Source organism: Thermothelomyces heterothallicus (assembly GCF_042370625.1).
Source record: "Thermothelomyces heterothallicus CBS 202.75 unplaced genomic scaffold P884_scaffold_37, whole genome shotgun sequence".
Taxonomy (NCBI): Eukaryota; Fungi; Ascomycota; class Sordariomycetes; order Sordariales; family Chaetomiaceae; genus Thermothelomyces; species Thermothelomyces heterothallicus.
In genome coordinates this window covers 119,752-136,568 of record NW_027192598.1, presented here as the reverse complement: position 1 = coordinate 136,568, position 16,817 = coordinate 119,752, and the positions used below count along the sequence as shown (strand labels likewise).

General features: G+C 60.7%; 5 protein-coding genes across 5 annotated transcripts; 3 read left to right on the top strand and 2 right to left on the bottom strand.

Moving 5' to 3' along the window:
• Window positions 1–1,711: 1,711 nt before the first annotated feature.
• On the top strand, window positions 1,712–3,631 carry P884DRAFT_232207 (Tom37 C-terminal domain-containing protein). The gene is made up of 2 exons (XM_069439846.1): window positions 1,712–2,088; window positions 2,207–3,631. The coding sequence occupies exons 1-2, from the start codon at window positions 1,941–1,943 to the stop codon at window positions 3,385–3,387; spliced, it is 1,329 nt and encodes a 442-aa protein (XP_069293705.1). The 5' UTR covers window positions 1,712–1,940; the 3' UTR covers window positions 3,388–3,631.
• Window positions 3,632–3,952: 321 nt separating this feature from the next.
• Window positions 3,953–7,180, top strand: P884DRAFT_332739 (tRNA synthetases class I-domain-containing protein; the record flags this gene model as incomplete). Its single annotated transcript, XM_069445807.1, has 3 exons — window positions 3,953–4,052; window positions 4,148–4,350; window positions 4,512–7,180. Exons 1-3 carry the CDS (start codon window positions 4,003–4,005, stop codon window positions 7,178–7,180), a joined length of 2,922 nt encoding a protein of 973 aa, XP_069293704.1. The 5' UTR covers window positions 3,953–4,002.
• A 429-nt stretch (window positions 7,181–7,609) lies between these two features.
• On the top strand, window positions 7,610–10,049 carry P884DRAFT_287986 (P-loop containing nucleoside triphosphate hydrolase protein; the record flags this gene model as incomplete). Its single annotated transcript, XM_069443911.1, has 4 exons — window positions 7,610–8,064; window positions 8,110–9,141; window positions 9,322–9,971; window positions 10,031–10,049. Exons 1-4 carry the CDS (start codon window positions 7,636–7,638, stop codon window positions 10,047–10,049), a joined length of 2,130 nt encoding a protein of 709 aa, XP_069293703.1. The 5' UTR covers window positions 7,610–7,635.
• Window positions 10,050–10,302: 253 nt separating this feature from the next.
• P884DRAFT_232198 (uncharacterized protein) lies at window positions 10,303–12,208 on the bottom strand. The gene is made up of 3 exons (XM_069439845.1): window positions 11,330–12,208; window positions 10,995–11,282; window positions 10,303–10,881 (listed from the first exon to the last, which is right to left on the bottom strand). Exons 1-3 carry the CDS (start codon window positions 11,872–11,874, stop codon window positions 10,347–10,349), a joined length of 1,368 nt encoding a protein of 455 aa, XP_069293702.1. The 5' UTR covers window positions 11,875–12,208; the 3' UTR covers window positions 10,303–10,346.
• A 569-nt stretch (window positions 12,209–12,777) lies between these two features.
• Window positions 12,778–15,468, bottom strand: P884DRAFT_287984 (Sodium/calcium exchanger protein-domain-containing protein). The gene is made up of 5 exons (XM_069443910.1): window positions 14,864–15,468; window positions 14,588–14,714; window positions 14,459–14,530; window positions 14,319–14,396; window positions 12,778–14,262 (listed from the first exon to the last, which is right to left on the bottom strand). Exons 1-5 carry the CDS (start codon window positions 15,457–15,459, stop codon window positions 12,910–12,912), a joined length of 2,226 nt encoding a protein of 741 aa, XP_069293701.1. The 5' UTR covers window positions 15,460–15,468; the 3' UTR covers window positions 12,778–12,909.
• Window positions 15,469–16,817: the final 1,349 nt, after the last annotated feature.

Sequence of the window (16,817 nt, the reverse complement as noted above, 5' to 3'; positions counted from 1 at the left end):
TACTACCACCTGGGGATACCAACTTTTAATCAACGGGCTTTCCTTTTTTTCCTCCTCGAGCAACGACATCGGTATTAAGTGTTACGACGATTCGGCACATCTGGGCATCATTAGAAGGGATCAGTTTCAATTGTACAACTACGAGCATTTTTTTTTCTGGCTACCGGCGTCATATGATACCACGTCGCCGATACCCCGCAAGGAGGAGGGGCTAAGGATGACGAGCGAACGGTTGGGAGACTGGGAACGGGGATCGGATCGGAACGGGGTTTGGGCTCTTTCCTCTTTATTATTACCATTTCCCGCCGTAACATTTAGTTGGCAATACGCAATAATAATAGCAACAGCGATATCTCAATGCTGTCCTTTTTGGCCGTTTGACCCCCCAAAAAATGCGACCGCGTGACCTGTTGTTTCATCAGATTGCTGCTCGGCGGTTGAAACCCTCGGTTGGCCTTTTTTCGAGGCCCCTCCCCTCATCAGATGATGGCATGCACGTCATGTCGTGGGAGGGGGCACTAGAGGGGCGGGTTTGGATTGCGAGAAAGTTGCAGCGAGGAGGGGCCGCCCCGCTGCAACGCTCTCGAGGCGCCCTCGGCATCGTCACGGTTACATCATCGGCGGTCGTTAGGAATTTCGTGTCGGAGGTGGACATGCCTGGCTTGCCGCATTACCCAAGCGAACGGGGAAAGGGAGAGGAGGGGGGTTTATTAGTTAAACGGTATAGCTAGTGATGTCCTAGGAGCCCTAATAATATAGTAGATTACTTAGATGTGGCTAATACGACAGCACCTAGGTATGGAGGTACCTGGTGCGGTAGTGTAGTGTAGGTGTAGGTGTAGGTGATTTGAGCGCTGGCCGCGGCCGCGCAAGGTTGGCCTACGTGGTCCCACCCAGGTGAAACGGAGAATCGGGCGCTCCGTCCGATCGACCAACGCGGCGCAGAGGCGATCGGTTTGCCGCCTTTGCCGCCTTCTCTTCAACCCTCGGCAAGAGAGAGAGAGAGAGGGAGGGAGAGAGAGGGAGGGAGAGAGAGGGAGAAGAGAGCGAGCCGCGTGGGTGCTTGCAGTTGCACCAGTGTACGGATTACAGAGTAAGTAACTATGTATGTACAGGGCCCACCAAATTCCTACCTTCCTTGGCACACTATACAGGCCTGGCAGTGTCCAGTTCCTTACCGCGCGCTCCGTTCGCACTTCGGAATGTACGGAGGAGGTCTAGGAGCGACAAGTGTATGCGAAGCGGCCCGTCAGGGGCTTGCAAGGAACGACTGCCTCCTTTTGGACGAGCAATAAGGTGCTCAGTGGCCGCATCTCCATCCGGTTTGGACCCCTAGGGTTAACTACCTACTATGTCACTTCTGCTGGTTGTGGAAAACTGTGTCAGGTGGATTTAATCAATGAAGCAAGACTCCTAGTATCATGCGAAGATCCGAGATGAGGCCAAGTCTCTTTCGTCAGAATATATAATTCGAATTATGGTTTTTTTTTGTACGGTGCATGTCTGCCTATAACACACAATTTTAAGTACGGAATACGGGTCAGTGGAGCAGCAGTGGGGGAGCGTGCACAATGGCGGCTAAGGAAGACGAGCGGGAGAGCTTCTGGCGATGGCTCCACCGATCTCATTTTGGCACTGCGCAGTGTTTTTGTCGGCAGCTTTCTGGAAAATTTCCTGAGCGAGGGGACCCGGTTAGTGGAGTTCCATTGGTTATTTGCTTTCTCTCATCAATCTTATCGCCACGTGAAGACGTGTTAAGGCCTGTCTTCCGGAAACACGTCCACGGAGTCCGACCGACCGATCGACGCGGCCAAAGTGCAAATCCGGGACACTCTGCTCCGACGAAGGCAACCACGAAGAAGAGCCAAAGCCCTGTTCTGCGTCCCGTTGCGAGCGGACGACGGCTCACTGGGCAGGAACCAGACAGGCCATTGAGCGCTATGGCGGTGCAACTGCACGTCTGGGGTCCGGCATTCGGGCTCCCGTCCATCGATGCCGAATGTCTCGCGGCCATCGCATACCTTGCGCAGTCCCTCGGCTCCGCCGACTACCAGCTTATCCAGAGCAGCCCGTCGGCCGTACCAACCCGTGCGTACCACCACCTTCACCACCACCCCACCCCCCCCCCTTTTTTTAAATTAACTAACCCTCCGTTCTGCACATACATGATTTGGACCCTTGCAAAGCTGACCTGGCTTGACCACAGAACACCTACCCACCCTCTACGACTTGCGAACCTCTACCTGGATCGGCGGCTTCTCGTCCATAACAGCACACCTTCACGCACACCCCCCACCGACCTTCCAGTCCGCACCACAGCCCACAGACAGCAGCAGCAGCAGCACCACCACCACCACCACCACTACTACTACCTCCGCTAGCGCGACCGCCGACGGCACGGCCTACGCGGCCTTCCTGAGCGCCCACGCCGCGCCGCTGCTGGCCCTGTCGCTGTACGTGTCGTCGGCCAACTACGGGGCGGCGACGCGGCCGGCCTACAGCGCGGTGCTGCCGCTGCCGCTGCCCTGGACGGAGCCGCCGGCGGTGCGGGCCGCCATGGCGCGGCGGGCGGCGCATCTCGGCCTGTCGAGCCTGGACGCCGACGCGGCGGCCCAGCGCGCCCGCGCCGAGGAGCGCCGCGCCGCCGCCGACGGCTGGGTCGTCGTCCCCCCCCACGCGACGGCAGGCCGCGCGGCCGGAGGAGGAGGTGGTGGTGGAAAAGGAGGGGGGGTCGCGGCCGTGTTGACGCCCGAGCAGAAGTCGCGCATCCGCCTCGAGGAGGCGGCGCGCGAGGTGCTGGACGTCTTGGCCGAGGTGGACTGGGCCGCCGGCGGTGGCGGCCGCCAGGCGGCCGCCGAGGTGCGGTGTCTTGCCTTTGGATATCTGGCGCTGATGCTGCTGCCGGACGTGCCGAGGCCGTGGTTGAGGGAGATCATGGAGGGGAGGTACCCGGGGCTCTGCACCTTCGTGCGGGACTTCAGGGCTCGGGTGTCCCCGCAGGGGGGGAAGCTGCTGCCGTGGGCGGATGGCGGGGCGCAGGCGTCGGCGTCGGCGTCGGCATCGGCATCGGCTGTTGCGCTGAGGTTTGTGAGGGCGGTGATGGCGGAGGTGCCGCTGGTCGGGGAGTGGTGGAGCCGGTGGTGGACGGCGAGGAAGAAGCGGGAGGTCCTGGCGAGCAAGGGGGCGAAGCCGGCGCCGAGCAACGACCTGCTGCTGCTTCTCGGGGCCGGGCTGGGTCTGACCGCCGTCGGCGCGGGCGTCTTCTTCTACCGCGGCCTGCCGCCGTTTGGCGAAGCCGTTCAGGTCTGGCGGAAGCCGGTGGTGAGCCTGAGCAGCTTCGGGGCGGCCGGTGCCATGTTCTCGGGGGCATTGTACGGTCTTGACTAGGCAGCCGAGCATCACTGATGGGCGTTTGGCGTGACCACCCAGAGTGCTTCTACTTTTGGCTCTTCCGGGATATACTATATACATGTATGGCTACGACGGGGTTCTGGGTAGACGCAAGGCTATTGTTTACTTTTACATAGTACGGCACCGCGACGGTCAACCCGCACCATGGGTTTATAGCATTGATCCTGAAAGTGCTGTTTAAATAGATAATAAGCCGGTTGAAGAGTACGGAAAGCATGAGAAAACAAAGAAAAGATATCAACAAGTCACCAAGTTTGCCCGCGTTCGTGCTCTCTGCAGCTCTGCCTGGCAGCGAACTCTATAGGTAGTGTGTACTATGTAGAGAGTACTGTATCCGTACTGTACATACATACGTACATACATACAATGCACTGAAGGTCGCGGGGCTCATTGGAGCCGCCCCTGCCAAGGCGGGCCCGCAAGGTAGTGCTGTGCTGCGGGCATCACTCCGTCAAATCACTGCATCGGCAGCTCTCTCCACCGAACGCCGAGCTTCAGATTTTGCCCAGACAGCGACTCGGTGCTCGGAGCAACCGACCTTGAACTTTTTGCGCGACACGCGCCCGCTATGACGGCGACGTGACCGAGACAATGTCCAAGAGCTGGGCATCGACGCTACGACTGCCCAAGTCGACGTTCCCGTATGTTTCCCCGTTTTCCCGTTCCCCCGTTTCCCGGACCTCTCCCGATTCTTTGACCACTCGGACCGCGCAGACTTGCTCACCGTTCCAATCAGACCGCGCCCGCTGCCGCAGAACCGCGACCAGTACATCCGTCGATGCGCCGATGAATTGTACAAGTGGCAGGCGGCAAACCGCCCGGCCGACGACGAATTCGTGCTGCACGATGGCCCGCCCTACGCCAACGGCAGTCTGCACGCCGGGCATGCCCTGAACAAGATCCTCAAGGACATGATCCTGCGCGTCAAGATCCAGCAGGGTGCGTCTCTCCCCGCCCCTCGGCCTCAGAAGCCTAGGAAGGGGGAAAAGGAGAAAAGAAAGGAAGGAAGGGGAAAATGGAGAAGGAAAACCGACAAGGGAATAGGCCAGTCCATTGACGTTCCGTTCGCTAATTCGCGTCCGTGTCCATATGTGTTCTAGGCCGCCGCGTCTCGTACGTCCCCGGCTGGGACTGCCACGGACTGCCCATCGAGCTCAAAGCCGTCGACGTCGCCGCCGGAAAGAGCATGTCCCCCGGCGCCATCCGCAAGGCCGCGCGCAAGCTCGCCGCTAAGACGGTGACGGAACAGATGAAGGCCTTTCGCACGTACGGCGTCATGGCCGACTGGGATGCCCGCTGGACCACCATGGACATGGCCTACGAGGTCCGCCAGCTGAGGCTGTTCCAGAGGATGGTCCGCCGCGGGCTCGTCTACCGCCGCTACAAGCCCGTCTACTGGTCGCCTTCGTCCGGCACCGCCCTGGCCGAGGCCGAGCTCGAGTACAACGAGGCTCACGTGTCCAAGGCCGCCTACGTGCGCTTCCCCGTCGTCGGCGGGCACGAGGGGCTGCCGGGGCTGGACCGGTTGGAAGGGCGCCTGTATGCCGTCATCTGGACCACCACGCCCTGGACCCTGCCGGCGAACCGCGCGATCGCGGTACACGACGAGCTGACTTATCACGTCGTGAGGGCCGGACAGGACGCTTTTCTGGTCGCCGAGACCTGCCTGGAGCGCGTCGCCAGGGTGCTGCCGGGGGCGCCCGAGGTCCTCGCCACGGTTAAGGGCAGTGAGCTCACCCGGCTGCGGTACGTCAACGTGCTCCGCGGCCGGTCGGCAGAGCCGCAGCCGTTCATGCACGGCGATTTCGTGACGGACGGCTCGGGAAGCGGGCTGGTCCACTGCGCGCCGGGGCATGGCTTCGACGACTACCTGGCCTGCTTGCCTCGGGGCATCCCCGTGTCGGCCCCCGTGGACAGCGACGGCCGGTTCACGGACGAGGCGTTCCCCGACCGGCCGGACCGCTTGCGGGGCATCTCGGTTCTCGACGGTGGCAGCAGCGCCGTGCTCGAGATCCTTGGGGACGACGTCTTGGACGTCCACGACTATCGTCACAAGTACCCCTACGACTGGCGGACCAAGCAGCCCATCATCATCCGGGCCACGGCGCAGTGGTTCGCCGACGTGGGTACCATCAAGGACGCCGCGCTGGCAGCCATCGGCAAGGTGCGCTTCGTTCCCGAGAACGCGAAGAACAGGCTCGAGGCCTTCGTCAAGAGCCGCAGCGAGTGGTGCATCTCGAGGCAGCGGGCCTGGGGCGTGCCGATACCCGCCCTGTACGAGCCCGACGGCAACGCGGTCATGACCGACAAGGTCATCGACCACATCATCTCGGTCATCCGGGAGCGGGGGACGGACGCGTGGTGGACCGACGCCCCCGACGACCCGGCCTGGATCCCCGAGGCGCTCCGCGGCAGGGGCCAGTACTCGCGCGGGCGAGACACGATGGACGTCTGGTTCGACAGCGGCACCAGCTGGACCATGATGGGCGACAAGCAGGCCGACCTGTATCTGGAGGGCTCCGACCAGCACCGCGGTTGGTTCCAGTCTAGCCTGCTCACCAGAGTAGCCGCTGCTGCCGCCGACGCGGACCACGACGGCGGGCGGACCACGGGGTCGACAACGACCGACACGCTCGGCCTATCGCCCTTCAAGACACTCGTCACACACGGCTTCACGCTGGATAAGGACGGCAAGAAGATGTCCAAGTCGCTGGGCAACATCATCTCGGCCGACCAGGTCATGGACGGCTCGCTCCTGCCGCCCCTCAAGCCCAAGAAGAAGAAGTCGGGCAACGCGGCCCCGGTCAAGGACGCGCTGGGCCCGGACGCGCTCCGCCTCTGGGTGGCCAGCAGCGACTACACGCGCGACATTGTGCTGGGCGAGCCGGTGCTCAAGACGATCCACCAGGCGCTGCTCAAGTACCGCACGACCATCAAGATGCTGACGGGGTCGATGCACCGGTCGGCCCGGACGGCGCCCCTGACGGCGGTCGACGAGATCGCGCTGCTACAGCTGAGCGACGTCATGGACGAGGTGGGACGGCACTACGACGCGCACGAGTTCAACAAGGCGTTTGGCGCGCTCAACCGCTGGCTCGCCAACGACCTGTCGGCCTTCTACCTCGAGGCGCTCAAGGACCGCCTCTACTGCGCCGACGGCGGCGGCGTGCTCGAGCCCATCTTCGTCGGCTTCCTGCGCATGCTCGCCCCCGTCGCCCCGCTGCTGGTCGAGGAGGCCTGGGAGCACCGGCCGCAGTGGCTCAAGGACGACGACCCGGACGCGCTCCACCCGCTGCGGCAGCTCTACCGCGCGCCCCTGATCGACCCGGCCCGGCTCACCCGCGACCCGGCCGAGCTGAGGGAGGCGGTGCCGGTGCTCATGGCCGCGCACGCGGCCATCAAGGCGGCGTCGGAGCCGGCCCGTGCCGACAAGGTGCTCGGCTCGTCCCTGCAGTGCCACGTCGTGCTGGAGGTGCCCGAGGAGGGGCGGGCGCTGCGCATCCTGCGCGCCCACGAGGCGGAGCTGCCCGCCATGTTCGTCGTGTCCTCGGTGGAGCTCAACGGCGCCGTCGGGGGGGAAGAGGAGGAGGAGGAGGAGGAGGAGGGGTGGAAGTACTGCCAGCGGTTCGAGCTGGACGGGCAGCAGTGCAAGGCCTGGGTGCTCCCGCCACGGCAGGCCAAGTGCCCCCGCTGCTGGAGGTACGTGGCGCCCAGCGAGGACGAGCTGTGCGGGCGGTGCGAGGAGGTCGTAGGCCAATCTATACAGTAGGCGCGCGTGTGTGTATTGTGTGTGTGTGTTCCGTAACGTATACTATAGAGATGTAAGATCAAAGTGCCAGTTACCAAAATATAGGATTATAGGATCAGGAACCGGTTAGCTTGTTTCTGTATCACCGCACCGATATACTTGTATGTCTTGTTGTCGTCGTCAAGGGGAGAAGAAGGGGCTGATTCAACAGTACGTACCTCTCCGTACGGTAATTACAAGTACTGTACTATTACATGCGGTAGCCCCACCGATCAGTTAAGTAACTATCGAAAGGGCCAGACCAGAGCACCATCTGTGTGGGGCAGAAGTTTTCTTATCGAACTCTTGAGGATTCCCAAAAAATTACCGAGAATTACAATTCACATTGGCCGAGCCCATCGAGAAAACGCAGGCTTTCCAGCAAAGCGTGCATCCTTTTTTTTTTTTTTCTTTTTTTTTTTTTCACACGCTCCGCCATGGACATTCTTAAGGTCCTGTCTCGTGGCATCAAGCCCAGCCAGAAAAACAAAGCTCAGGTTCCTGGAGCTGCGGTCCAACAACTCCCCTCGGCTGGCGCCCTCCCGCATCCGCAGTTGTTCCACGACCCGGTCAGCGCCCGGGGCAAGAAGAGGAAGAGGAGAAGGGACACCCTGGATGAACAGGCAGGGAACGACGACGGAGAGGAGGATTTGAGCGATGTCGACTACTTTGCCCCCAAGAAGCCCGCCACGGAAGCCGCCCCGGCCGATGCCGAGCAAGACGCGCCCAAGAAGCGCAAGGTCAAGCTGCTGGACGAGGACGAGTGCCGCCAGATCCTGCGCTCGCACCGTCTCAAGTTTACTGTACTCACCGGAGGGAGGCAGGCCGAGGCAAAAGCGGAGACTGGGGCGGAGGTAGAGGCAGAGGTGGGTGAGTCGACGGATAACAAGAAGAAGAAAAAGAAGAAGGAGGAGGAGAAGATGAGCAAGAAGCAAAAGAAGGAGGCCGAGGACAAGAAGGGCGAGGAAAAGAAGGAGGACCACAAGAAGCAGATCTTCCCACAACCTCTGACCTCCTTTGGCGAGCTGCGGCATGTCTACGATGTCTCGCAGCAAGTAGCAGCGAACATCTCCGCCCAGGGCTTCCGCGTGCCGACCGAGGTTCAGATGGGCAGCCTGCCGCTTCTGCTCCGGCCAGCCACGGCGCTCAAGAAATCCACGAGTGCTGGCCTCCCCGATGTGGCCGACGGGGTCGACTTCCTCGCCGTCGCCCCTACCGGTAGCGGCAAGACCATCACCTTCCTCATCCCGGCCATCGACGGCGTCCTGAGGCGTCGCGCGGAGCAGCAGCGGTCGAACGACGAGCACGTGCTCGAGGCAGTAGTGGTCGCGCCGACAAGGGAGCTGGCGACCCAGATCGTGAGCGAGGGGAGGAAGCTTGCGATCGGCACGGGCGTGAGGGTGGTGCTGATGAAGCGGAACCTGCGGCTGGCGGCGGAGGATGCGGCGGCGGCGGCGGAGGGGCCAAAGAACAACAAGGACGAGGAAAAAGAGAGCGAGAGAGAGGAGGATAGCGAGAGCGAGAGCGAGAGTGAGAGTGAGAGTGAGAACGAGAGCGAGAGCGAGGATGAGGAGAGCGAAGGGTCGGATCGGGAGCACAGAAGAGCGAACGACCGGGTCAAGCCGCCCGCGAGGGTCGACATACTCGTGACGACGCCCAAGATCCTTCTCAACTTCCTGACCGGCAAGTTGGACAAGTCCGGCGCCCGCAAGGTCCTGCCGACGGTCAGGTCCCTCATCCTCGACGAGGCCGACGTCCTCCTCGACCCCATCTTCCGCAAGCAGACCATGGCCATCTGGCGCGCCTGCACCCACCGAGACGTCAGCCTGACCTGCTGGTCCGCCACCATGGCCTCCAGCATCGAGGCCCTCGTCATCAAGCAGCTCTCGAGGCGGGCCTCCCGGCAGGGCGGCAGCGGCGCCCCGCGGCCCCTGATCCGACTCGTCGTCGGGCTCAAGGACACGGCGGTGCCCAACATCACGCACAAGCTCACCTACACGGCCACCGAGCAGGGCAAGCTGCTGGCCCTGCGCCAGCTGCTGCACCCGGCCTCGTCGGCCGACTCGGGCCCGCCCTTGCGGCCGCCGTTCCTCGTCTTCACGCAGACCATCGAGCGTGCCCAGGCGCTGCACGACGAGCTCAAGTACGACATCCCGATCGAGGCGGGCGGCTCGGCGCGCGTGGCGGTGCTGCACTCGTCCATGACGGACGCGGCGCGCTCCCGCATCATGGCGCGCTTCCGCGCCGGCGAGGTCTGGGTGCTCATCACGACCGACGTGCTGGCCCGCGGCGTCGACTTTGCCGGCGTCAACGGCGTCGTCAACTACGACGTGCCCACCTCGGCCGCCGCCTACGTCCACCGCGCCGGCCGCACCGGCCGCGCCGGCCGCGAGGGCGGCGTCGCCGTCACCTTCTACACCAAGGACGACATCCCCTTCGTCAAGAGCGTCGCCAACGTGATCGCCGCGAGCGAGAAGCAGGCCGGCAAGGCCGCCACCGACGCCGCCGCCGTGCAAAAGTGGCTCCTGGACGCCCTGCCCGACGTGGCCAAGGAGGATAGGCGCAAGCTCAAGGTGCGCGGCGTCGAGTCGCGCCGGACCGGCGGCAAGGCCTCCATCACGACCAAGAGCTCGTGGGAGCGCCGGAGGGAGCATAAGCGGGCGCAGGCGATCGAGGCGAGCAAGCGGCGCAAGAGGCAACGGAGAGAAGAGGGAAAACGCGGTGGCGGAGGCGGAGGTGGAGGTGGAGGTGGAGATGGAGGGAAGGGAGATAAGTCTTCCGACCGGAACGAGGAAGAGGACGAGTGGGGAGGGCTGGATGATTGAACTTGAGATACCCACGTATTGTATAAGAAGACGAACAAGAAAAGAGAAAGAGAAGGAGGAGGAGGAGATGAAGGAGAGGAAAAAGAGACGAGGTATAGTCGAATCATTACACCAACGAGCACTTTGCGGAACCACTATTACTACACACCGCTACCATTCCATTCCAATACGCTACGATCGACGAACTTGCCAAACCTTCCAAAGTTCCGAACCCGGTTTGTTTTGCTGCCCGACCCCAACAACACCCCCCCCCCCCCCCCGGGGGGGGGGGGGGGGCCAAAAAAAAAAAAAAAAAAATCCTCTCCCCTAATCCTACAATCTCGTCAGTAACCCGCCGGCCGGTGCAGCCACCTAGCCGGGTCAAAGATGACCTGGAACCCGGTCTCGCCGCAGGTGCCGATGGCGCAGCTCAGGTCGTGGTAGCCCTCGAGCCCCGTGACGGGCAGGTCCTGCTCGGCGTCCGTCTCCTCGTGCAGGTTCCAGCGGCCGACCTCGCGGCCTTGGCGGGTGAAGAAGACGTCGGCCTCGACGCGGCCGCCGCCGGCGTCCCAGAAGGTCATGCCGATGCCGAGGCGCTCGCCGCGCGCGAAGGGCGTGGTGAAGGACTTGCCCCCCCAGCGGTCGTTGATGAACTTGTGCCCGTCGTCGCCGTGCACCGCCAGCGAGCCGCGGTGCCAGCCCGGCATGCGGAAGGACGGGTACGGGAGCGCCGTGAACCCCATCGCCAGGCAGATGTCCCGCCGCGGGTTCGCCTGCGTCAGCTGGACCTCGTAGTAGATCGTCTTGCGGCGCGCCGGGTTGCTCGGCGCCAGGGGAGAGTGCAGCATGACGCTGTAGAGCGGCGGATAGGCGATTATGCTGGAAACGGGGGGGTGGGGAGGGGAGGTCAGTTATGAGTGACTCTAACGGCAAATTTGGAACAATACTCCAGCAAAGGGGTTTGGGTTTTTTTTGGGGGGGAGGGCGCTTACGTGGAGTCGGTCGCCTGCGAGTTGGTGCGTCCCTCCCAGACTCCCGGGGCGGTGCAGGTGAGGGTGCCGCGATACACGTCGGGCTGCATGAGGCGCGGATTATGGGCGTTGAGCGCGGCGACGGCGTGGCCGTCCAGGGTTATGGGAGCGATCAGCGGGTGTTGGGCGCACCACTGCTCGCCGGCCTCGGCCTCGGCCTCGGTGGCATTGTTGGCCGGCGAGCGGTCAAAGCCGGAGAAGAAGCTGGGCGGAGGCGGGAAGAGGGACGTATCTGGCACGACAGCCTCCCTGTGCCGTGTTAGCGAAGTGGGCTCAGATGAAGAGGGGAGGCTCACCAGTCATGCTGGGGTTTGTTGTCAGCGGGCGGCGGGCCGGGTGGTGGTGCTACGTAGCTCAGGCTGTTTTGATGAGACGGGGGAGCGCCCGGCGGGGGGGCATAGTCCTCCGCACCGGAGGCGCCATGTCCCGGAGGCGGCCCCGGGGGAGGAGCAAAGTCATCGCTGCCGTGCTGAGATCGGTGGGACGGGGGCGGGCCGGGAGGCGGCGCGAAATCGTCGCCAGGCCCGTTCGAGGGAACCGGGGGAGCCTCCGCGGGTCTCCGGCCGGGAGGCGGGCCGGGGGGAGGGGCATAGTCATCGCCGTGTCGTTGGCCCGGAGGAGGACCAGGAGGGGGAGCATAATCCTCACCGCCCGAGCTCGCCGGTGGCCGGTGCGACGGCGGAGGGCCCGCGGGCTGCTGAAACTGCGATTGCTGCTGTTGCCGGTGGTACTGTGGCGGCACACTCGCTATCTTGTGCTCTGGCGCATCCTGCTGCTGCTGGTTCTGTACAGGCCGCGGCGCCTCGCCATCGCCGACGTCTTTCTTGCTGCCGAAACACATGTCTCCTTCGACTGGACTGTTGTATTATGTCGGACTAATGGAGAATTCGGTGGCCGAGGGAAAGCGAGAACCCCTTTCGTTACAATACTATATTATAAGTGTTCTTCTTGTTGTGGTAGTAATCAACGTTGATGGTCGTTTATTTTGAGAATCGAGTTCAAATGCCGAATGAGAAGAATGGAGCGAGTTTGTGGTTAGGGCGGCGTAAGCAAGCCACATAAACCCTGAGTTAGTCCCAAGAAAATCTCGGTAGCTCTTCCCAGACCGCTTCCATCCAGGCAACACAGAGTGTGTGGTGCTCGTGGTGAATTGGGGTGAATTGGGGTGACTCGGGACTATGGGATCCTCTGATGGGTGTTATGATGCTGATGGATCTTTGCAATGAATGATGTGACCCGCCCAAGAAGGCTGTGTCACTCCGCCAAGAAGGTGCTAGCAACCCCAATAACTTCTAACTACAACCACTACGGATTGCTTGCACTGCACCTTGCCTTCCAGATGGGGCTCCCCCATCCGCTGTGCTGATGCCCCCGCGATTGGCGGCCTCTTACCCCGCAAAGCACTGCCCGGAGGCGCTCCTCCCCAAATTGACGTCCATCTATCCGTAAACTGTACTATACCTACTTGATCCAGGTGCGACTAGTCCAGAACTCCTAGGCTTCCGTTTGCTTGCTCATCGAGTAACAACTACGCCAAATGGGCTCACTATTTTGTATACTATGCAAAAACCATTGGTTTAGATATGATACGCAAATGTTGGCGCCACCGCTGCAGTGCAGGCTTCTCTTGCATCTTCTCGAAGGCGACGTGGTAGCCGCGCTTGGTTGTTTGAAACCCTCAGGGTGCAACGTCTAACGTAATCACATCCTGCGAGACTGGGCCACTTTGCTCCAGAGAGAAATTGTATTTGGATCGACGCCAGCAAACAAGAATATCTATTATTCACGTCCAGCTGGACGAAAATAGCTAAATAAGGTACCTAGCACTGGCGGACTCTGCCCCTCTGAAGCCCTATCGCAACGTATCGGTCTGTGACTAAGCGCCCCAAGCGCTGGCATCTTTCACCTCCGGATAGAAGAAGGAGGCCACGGCTATGATGACGTACGTCGACATCAGGAGAGCGCCCTCCAGGTAGTTACTCCTGCCGTCGAGCACCAAAAAGTTGGTGATAAACGTCGACACAAACAGGCAGACCGTCTCAAACAGGGTGAAGTAGAGCGACATATCGCGGTTCATGGCCCAGCCGATGATGACCACCAACGGCGTGATAAAGAGGGCAATCTGAATCGAGCTGCCGACGGCGACGCCAATCGAGAGATCCATCTTGTTCTTCATGGCCACCGTGATGGCTGTGACGTGCTCGGCCGCGTTGCCGACAATGGGCAAGATAATGAGACCGATAAAAACCTCGTTGACGTTGCTCGTCTCGACCAGCCCATTGATCGAGTCGACCATGAACTCGGCGCACACGGCGACCAGGGCGGTGGAGGCGAGGAGCAAGATCACGGCCGCCGTACGCGACATGTGGTTCGCATGCTCCTCCTCCGTGATGGTCACCATGGGACGATGCGCCAGCGGGATCTGCGAGGGCATCATGGCGCCGGGAGGGCGATAATACTGGTTCAGCCGGTCGGGGAGAGAATTGGTCCTGCGGATGCCGTAGCGTACGCGAGGGACCGGTCCGGCAGGGATGGCTGGCATGCTGGTCTCCGGCGGCTGCGTGAAGACGGACGGCGCGAGGCTGCTAACGACAGGCCGAAAAGACATGCTGCGCAGGCCTTGGAAAGGGCTTCGGGTCCGCGGCTCTCCGGGTGTGGTCTGCTGCTGAATGGTAGTATCCGGCGCAAAGTCGACCCGGCGGGGTTCATGAGCCGAGGCCGCAGCATTATTGTTCTCCTCGACCACAGCCTCGGGGCTTTCGGATATGTGCCTGTGCCTGTGCTTGCGATGCTTCCGTCTCGGCAACCGACGGCGATGACGCTTCCCATGGCCCCTCCGGTCCTCAGTCTCCTCGCTGGCGCCGCTGCTCGACTGCTGGTGAAGTACACGAGGGTGAGAGGAAGCATCCTCCGCGTTGGGATCATCCACTGAAGGTGTGGTGGGAGAGGCGTGGCTAAGCTCGCCAGTCTCGGACGAGACGGCGCTCGACCGGCGTCGGCGATGCATTACCCGCCGCATCCGTTTCGACATGGTGTTCCGGGAGTGGTCCGAGTCTGACGAGTCCGAGTCGCCCGATGAGCTGCTATTGGAGCTGGACGAGTCGAGCCAGTTGGCCGCCGGGCCGGGCGTTGCTTCCTCATCAATGATGTGCTGGGGCGTCGACTCGTAGAGGTACGAGTGTGAAATCAGCTGGAAAAGCAGGTAGAGGATATACACCAGCAGAAGAATCTGACAACGTTAGCCCTCGTGTGCCAACAGCCCAGAAGGGGACCCTATCTACTCACCACGCTCGTGCCACGGCTGACCTTGAGGGACTCCTTATCGGCAAGGTCGTTGTTGCGAAACGATGCGTGAAACGCGGTCTGAGTCGTGATGTCAGTGGACAATCTGCGCAAATGAAGACCTTCTGAATGTTCAAGCGTACCGGCAGGACAAGACTGATGACGCTCAAACTCAGCAGACAGGCGCTCATTTGGGTCACGGTGCTGTTGTAGATCTGATTTTTCTGGGTCAGTCATGCAGTTGGGCCAGAGAAAGGAACCGAACAACTGACCTGTTCACGGAACCGCAAGCCACCGAGGAAGAAGGACATGCCCAGGATGAGCAACAGGTTGGCCAGGATGGAGCCGAGGAGCGAGGCCTGGACGATGCGGATTTCGTTCTTGACAAGGGCAATGCTACAGACTAGTTAGCGGTTGTACGACTTAAGTGCCAGATGCACCATGGGAGCGGGAGTCGAGGGCTGAAGCGTTTGGTTGCAGCAACGACGTACATGCTTGTCTAGTGTTAGCGCGCGGAATGCAATACGTCGGCCGGACATCCAGCTTACAAGATGATCAACTCTACGGCGTTGCCAAACGTGACGTTGAGGAGCGCACCGAGCGAGTCTCCGAGACGATGGGCCACCGATTCGGTGGCGAAGCTCAGCAAACCGGCCAGCGGGACAATGGCGACCGCGTTCATGGCGAAGATGATGGCGGGCGACAAGTTGTGAAACTGGGCGACGGCGATGCCGACGGGCACGAAGACAAGCAGGACATTGATCTTGGACGAGACCAAGACGGACTTGACCGTGACCCAGAAGCGCTCCAGGATGGGTTTCTTTTCGTTCTGATCTTTACTCTGCTTTTCCGCGTCCACCCCTATGACAGACCCCGATCGTGCAACCGGCGGTGTACTGACGGGGCGGCCACTGCTGCGACCGTCGGTGCCCGTGGCCGGTGCCGACTGGGCAGAGGCGAGCCCGAGGCCGACGTCGCCGGGCGCCCCGTTGAGCGATGCAGCAGCTGGGTTGCCATTGCTGGTTTTGGTAGGTTGAGGGCCGGACGAGTGGCCGCTTACGGGGAACGGGTTGGAATCCGGTCGTCTCGACGAGCGATGAGTGGGGCCATGCGATTTGGGCTGCGGACTGGAAGCTTCCTTCATCGAATAGGGTGTTGTTGGGGGCGGATGTCGACGCGGTGGTCGTGAGCAGATGGCAGCCAGACAGACGGGATCCCTGGATGGGAAGAAGAGGAATAGGAAATTGGAAATTGTCAAGTTGTGGCGGATGATTCAGTGCCTGGTAAATAAGTTATGGGTGACACGGGCCGCTGCGGCAACAGGGAAGCCGCCAGACGTGCCATCCCTGCAGCGTCGCAATCGAAGGCAAGAGCGTTCATTCCGCATTGGGCGCTGCCCCGGATGACATCTCCACCACAGCATGCAGCGGCCAGAAAGGGCAAGTGTTAGGCGCCTTCAGGGGCGGGTTTCCACACTTGCAAATCGCCATCGGAGGATTTGTACAAATTATATCCGTACATATGTACCGAACATGCACTAGAGTCTACGCAACCAAGGGAGGTACCTAGGTTAGTTATTAGTTAAGAGTGCAGTCGTAACTAACTAAATGACAACAACCTGAAGGCCAAATGCCAGCTCTACTTCGTCCAGTATTAGGCACGTGCGTACATACCTAATTTGCGTGACGCGTTCTCTGCGCTTCGCCTTACTGCAAGTCGGGACAACGCAACTCAAGGAAGTACGGAGTAGATGATAAAAATCAAACTCATTTAGATACAAGAACGGAACATCGGATTTGCTTTCCGGTTTCAGATACAAATATGTCCTTAGGCACCTTGACCTAATGACGAGCAAAGACAAGAGCAGGGAAATCCATGTTTGCTCTTCAGCAAATCATTTCGTTATTATGTCTCCTCCACATGGGGCCGAACTAGGGTGCCTATGATGGGACAGAGATAAGTTTCGGGCTGACGTGGAGGCTGGCGTCAGTTTATCACCTACTACTACTGCTCTCTGTCTACTATGAACAACGAACGCGTATCTACAACGCTGATTCTTTACAAGTAGAGCACATGCTGATACGGCTTCCAACTTGGTTCGCTTGTTTCTTAATAGCACCTGAATCGAGATATTTTGCTCTGATGAAAGGTACCTGTACTGTTATATGTCTCGAGGCACACTAGGGAACTGGCTGCATCGCGAAAGCGAGCGCTGGATGTGGGGCGCTTGGGCATTAGATGACGTCATGTGTGGCCTCAAATCATGAACAGCCACAAAGCTGATAAAGCCAAGGAAGGAGAGTGGCTGCGCCTCATCAACGGCTTCTAATCAATTACACTACACTAGAGTACTTAGGATAGATCCCTCTTTACGCTTCCGTGTCTGCCGGCAGTGAGAAGCAAGCACTGAAGTGGCTGACGTCTCCCTGTAGTGTATGTAGTGCGTCAGGGATTTTTCGTAACGTTGTAGAACATGCACATGGAATCGGGCAAGAACAAAGC